The sequence below is a fragment of the Cebus imitator genome, unplaced genomic scaffold (genome assembly GCF_001604975.1).
Source record: "Cebus imitator isolate Cc_AM_T3 unplaced genomic scaffold, Cebus_imitator-1.0 Scaffold306, whole genome shotgun sequence".
In the NCBI taxonomy this organism is placed as follows: domain Eukaryota; kingdom Metazoa; phylum Chordata; class Mammalia; order Primates; family Cebidae; genus Cebus; species Cebus imitator.
In genome coordinates this window covers 2,728,421-2,733,237 of record NW_016107621.1, presented here as the reverse complement: position 1 = coordinate 2,733,237, position 4,817 = coordinate 2,728,421, and the positions used below count along the sequence as shown (strand labels likewise).

Here is a 4,817-nt window from a genome sequence, read left to right as displayed (position 1 = left end):
TTTAGTAGAGACAGTGTTTCATCATATTGGACCATGCTGGTCTCAAACTCCTGACATTAACTGATCTGTCTGCCTCGGCCTCCCAAATTGCTGGGATTGCAGGTGTGATCCACCACACCCAGAGGCCAACATTTCTTAATTACCCAGGCAAGGAAAGGCTCAGGAATATGAGGCTCTGCTCAAGAATTGAGGTGTGACCAAGGACTTGGACACCACGTGGGTGCTGTTCTTCTTAGGGAACTTCAGGCAGTGATGAACAGCATGAGTCCTGGAGCTGAAGGGTCTAGGGTTCAATCCAGTTGTGACCCTCACTAGCTGTGTGACCTTGGCAAGGAGGGGTGCATTCAGCAACACAGATTCCTGATGCACAGATGTGGAGAAAAAATGAAAAACACAACTGTTTGTGTGTTTATGTGAGTGATTATTTAATGGGACCCACTCATTAAGACCATACCAGGACCTCAGCTGGAGAGTTTAAAACGTGATCTCAACGTACACTACTCCTCCACAAGGCAAGTATACTAACCCATCCTATAGGTGAGGAAACACAGGCTCAGAAAACAATTTGTCCTGCATTACACTGGAATTAACTGGCAGGGTGAGAACTGAAACTCAGGCCACCCGAGTCCCTGGCTCAGCCTCTGTTTTTGCTGTAAGGTGCCCCTCAGAACCATCCTACGGAAAACAACCAATGCAATCAAAACACTCTTTAATAACTGCAGTCAATTTAAACCAGGAGACAGAAGAGCAAATACACAGGAATTTCACAACTACAAACAACATAGGTCAGGGAATCTAAACAACTACAGTCAGGTAAGGATTCTTGGATTTCACTACCAAATCCCTCAGGGAATGGTACCCCCCAGATGCCGGATCCAAGAGTCACGGATTCACAGAATCCCAAAGCTGGCTGTGGGGCTACAAAACCAGGGTTGGGTCCCGGGTTTGGGGGTGTCCTGGTAACCACACGAGGAGGAACTGGTGCCGTGCCTGGGGTCAGCCACGGTTTCCAGAGCTCAAGTCTCTTCCTGCTACAGCGGCCCTTGGGGGATCGTACAATGCACCCCAAGGAAACATCGCTGCTTCCTGGGGAACGGCGCTCTCTTCCCTGGAGGAAGGACCCGCGCTTCTTGTAACCGAGACAGAGGATCCAAGTCAGGCCCAAGATGGCAGAGAAGTTCTCGTGCCTCAGTGCCTATTGGCTGAGAGCCTCCCCTGGTCGGGCCAATGGGCGAAAGGGGCCACTTTCGGCAGCCAATGGCGTGGAGGTTTCGGGGCTGGCGGAAGGGGCGGGGTCAGAGGCAAGGCCCCGAGTGCGCCGCCAGCCGGAGCTCCCACGTGAGCAGGCGCAGGAGGTTGAAGACCACGCGGGCTTCGCGGCACCGAGGCGAGTCCTGGAGCCCGGGAGGAGCGCAGCGGGGCTGAGCCAGGCTCTTCCCTCCCGAGGAGCCCCCTCTAGTCCCGCCGCTCCCAGCCCTGCTCAGTCCCGGCCTTGTCCGCCTCGCCCGCTCCTCCCTGCAGGCTAAGCCGGTCCCTCCGGCTGCACTCACAGCTCTCCGCGGCTTGTGACGCCTCCTCGGGGCCCCGGGGACTTTCCTGGAGGAGCCGGGCCGGGCCAGCTCGAGCTGGAGGGGGGACACGGGGCAAATGGAGAAGGCGAAGGACGGGGCCCCCCACTCCCTGTGCATCTGCCCGTGGCCCCCCAGCCGCAGACCCGAGCCCGGCTTTGTGGACACCCAGAGGACCCGACCCGGGTCTGGACGGGTTTTTCCGCTAAGCGGGACAGACTCGCAAAGCGCTGGGCTCGCGGAGGGCCTGAGGACGCAGAGAAGCCGGCGGGGGCAAGGGGCGGCGGGGCGCGGCGGTCACTCACACAGGCCGCCACGTCCCTCCCCGCGGCCGCCAGCAGCTCCAGGATCGGGCCCGCGCCGGGGAGCAGCTCCGGGCGGTGCAGGCGGCTGAGCACGGCCTGGGCGTCCGCGATGCCTCGGGCCACGTGTCGGAGCCAAGCGCAGGACTGCGGGGACGCGCGGGCGTTAGAGGGGGCCGCGATCGGGCCGTGCCTCCCCCGCCTCCCGTCCCGGGCCTCACCGACGGCCGCGGAGGATCCCTCCTGGGGTGGAAGGAGCAGTTGCGCGGTCCCCAGCTCAGCGCCTCTTCCTCCTGCGGGACAAGCGGCAGCTATCGATAGCGTAGGGATGGGCCCCCTCGCCAGGGCCCCTAACCGCTGTGCCGTCTGGGATTCCTGGACGTGGATAGGCATTGGCCGGGTACCGTTGTGCGTGTCGTACACTGAACCACGAGCTCTCCGAGTGCGTGAACCGGGGCTGAATTGCACCCCGCGCTCCCTCAGCAAAGCCCTGCGCCCCGAGTTGGAGCCGAGTCCGCCCGGCCGGGCGCCCTTCTGTGACTGACCCTGGGCCTGCGTTCGCGCTGCCGACGGGGTCTGCGGGGGTCTCGTGTTGGGAATTGTGGGCTGTGACATACGAGAGGCTCTAGGACGTAGGACCCCTCGGGACAGGGACGGACGTGTGGGAACCCGTCGGGGCCAGGGTCCCGGGGACGCAGGGCCTGGGCGGTCACTCACGTAGCGGTCCCTCAGCGCCTTGGCCGCCGACAGCGTCCGGGGCTCCAGCGAGCGGTAGTGCGAGAGCAGGCAGCGCCGGGGGGCCGCCGCACCCACCGTGCACAGGACCCACAGCCCCGCGGCCACCGCGGCCGCGACACTTGGCCGCATCTCTGCTCCTGCAGGAGGCCAGGGACGTCAGGGAGGCCAAAGAGAGGGGCCCACGCGTCCAGCCCCCGCCTTGGATCAGGCTCTCAAGGGGAGGCGATGCTCGGAGTGCGAAGGTGCAGCACACGCAGGGGAGAGACAGTTGGGCGGTCCCCTCCTCGCCTCGGTCTCTGCCCCCACTCCTTCCTGTAGTGCACCCTTTGTGCCTCGCGCTGTGGCAGGTGTTGCCGTCCGCTGGACCCTGGGAGGCGTCCAGAGCAGTCTCCACCTGGGCAACAGAGTTTCGACGGCCCATGCTGGCTTTTATGTGCAGGGCTGAGAAAGGGTTTGCAGTTGGGCTTCCCCGTCCCGGGCAAGCTTTTGGAACATCACTGCTGGCCGCAGGCCTTTGGGATCCCAGTCGGGTGTGAGGACTTCAACCCAAGGTTGGCCTCTGCCAGGGAGGGCTGGCCTCCAACACTCGGTTTCCAAATCGTCTCTGTCCCTGTTTGTACTGTCTGTTTCCTCTTGCTTTGCTTCATCCTGGTTGTCCTTATCTTTGTTCTGCCACCACAACCAGCCCTTGTATAGTGCTGACTGTGCATCAGGCCCTCTTCTATGTAATTGACCCAGACATATCATCTCATATATATTTTTTTTCTACCAGGGCAGCCCTGCAGGTGTAGCTGAGAATGAAAAGCTTCTATTTCACTTTAGAGACAGGGTCTTGCTTTGTTGTCCAGATTGTAGCAGTGGCACGGTCACAGCTCACTGCAGCCTCAACCTCCTAGGTTCAAGCAGTCCTCCCGCCTCAGTCTCCCAAAGTAGCTGGGGCTACGGTGGATGCCGCACCATTTTTTGTAGAAACCTGGTTTTGCCCCGTTGCCCAGGCTGTTTAACTCCGGAGCTCCAGCCATCCGCCCTCCTCGGCTTCCCGAAATGCTTGGATTACAGGCCTGAGCCACTGTGCCTGGCCTCATTATTTTCTTAAACCGTTTTTCTTTTCTAGTCTCTTTATTTATAGGTGCATTGCCTAAAAGAACTGCAGATGTCCTGAAAGGCCACAGAAGGTTCAGGCCGCTTCCTTTCCCATTACTGGAGGAAGATAAGGCTGGGCAAAAAAAGTGCAAACCAGACACAGTGACCCAGGGTTACCTTTAGATCATTAACATATAATTATGCTAACCCCCCCCCCATGGAGGAAAATACATTCGCCAATTGCTGAACATACATCATGTGAAGAGGGGTGTTTATGATCTGTACCTGCATCTGGAGTTACTCCCTGCTCATGCTGACATACCTCCCCACCCCACATCTAACTCCTTAAAATTTCCCAGCTCTCCACAGCTGGGTGATAAGGCATCTTTGCTTTTTACTTATTTATGGGTGTTTTTTTTTTTTTTTTTTTGGATGGAGTTTTGCTCTTGTTGAGTCTCCCTCTGTGGCCCAAGCTGGAGTGCAGTGGCACCATCTCGGCTCATTACAACCTCTGCCTCCCGGGTTTAAGCCAGTCTTCTGCCTCAGCCTCCCACGTAGCTGGGATTACAGGCATGTGCCACCACCCCCAGCTAATTTTTATATTTTTAGTTAAGATGCAGTTTCACTATGTTGATCAGGCTGGTGTCTAACTCCTGACCTCAGGTGGTCCACTGCGGCCTCCCAGAGTGCTGGGATTACAGGTGTGAGCCACCACGCCTGGCAATAAGGTGTCTTTAGAGCAAGAGTCCTCCCCTTCCCCATCCTAGTCAGGAATAACACCTGCTTGCCTTTTTGTTTCCAATTGGGTGTTCTTTCTTTGCAACCAATGCAGAGTAGGGAAAGAACTCTGTTTACAGGTGACAATTTCATTGTCAAAGATGATGTAAGACTGGACACAGTGGCTCAGGCCTGTAATCCAGCACTTTGGGAGGCCAGGAGTTTAAGACCAGCTTGGGCAACACAGTGAGACCTTGTCTCTACAAAAAATACGGGATTAAAAAAATTAGATGGGGCCGGGCGCGGTGGCTCAAGCCTGTAATCCCAGCACTTTGGGAGGCTGAGGCGGGTGGATCACGAGGTCAAGAGATCGAGACCATCCTGGTCAACATGGTGAAACCCCGTCTCT

General features: G+C 57.8%; 1 protein-coding gene across 1 annotated transcript; it reads right to left on the bottom strand.

The window, feature by feature from the left end:
* Positions 1-478: 478 nt before the first annotated feature.
* Positions 479-3,011, bottom strand: LOC108285723 (interferon lambda-4). Its single transcript, XM_017503067.1, has 5 exons — positions 2,588-3,011; positions 2,092-2,163; positions 1,874-2,017; positions 1,551-1,625; positions 479-1,394 (listed from the first exon to the last, which is right to left on the bottom strand). The coding sequence occupies exons 1-5, from the start codon at positions 2,735-2,737 to the stop codon at positions 1,296-1,298; spliced, it is 540 nt and encodes a 179-aa protein (XP_017358556.1). The 5' UTR covers positions 2,738-3,011; the 3' UTR covers positions 479-1,295.
* Positions 3,012-4,817: the final 1,806 nt, after the last annotated feature.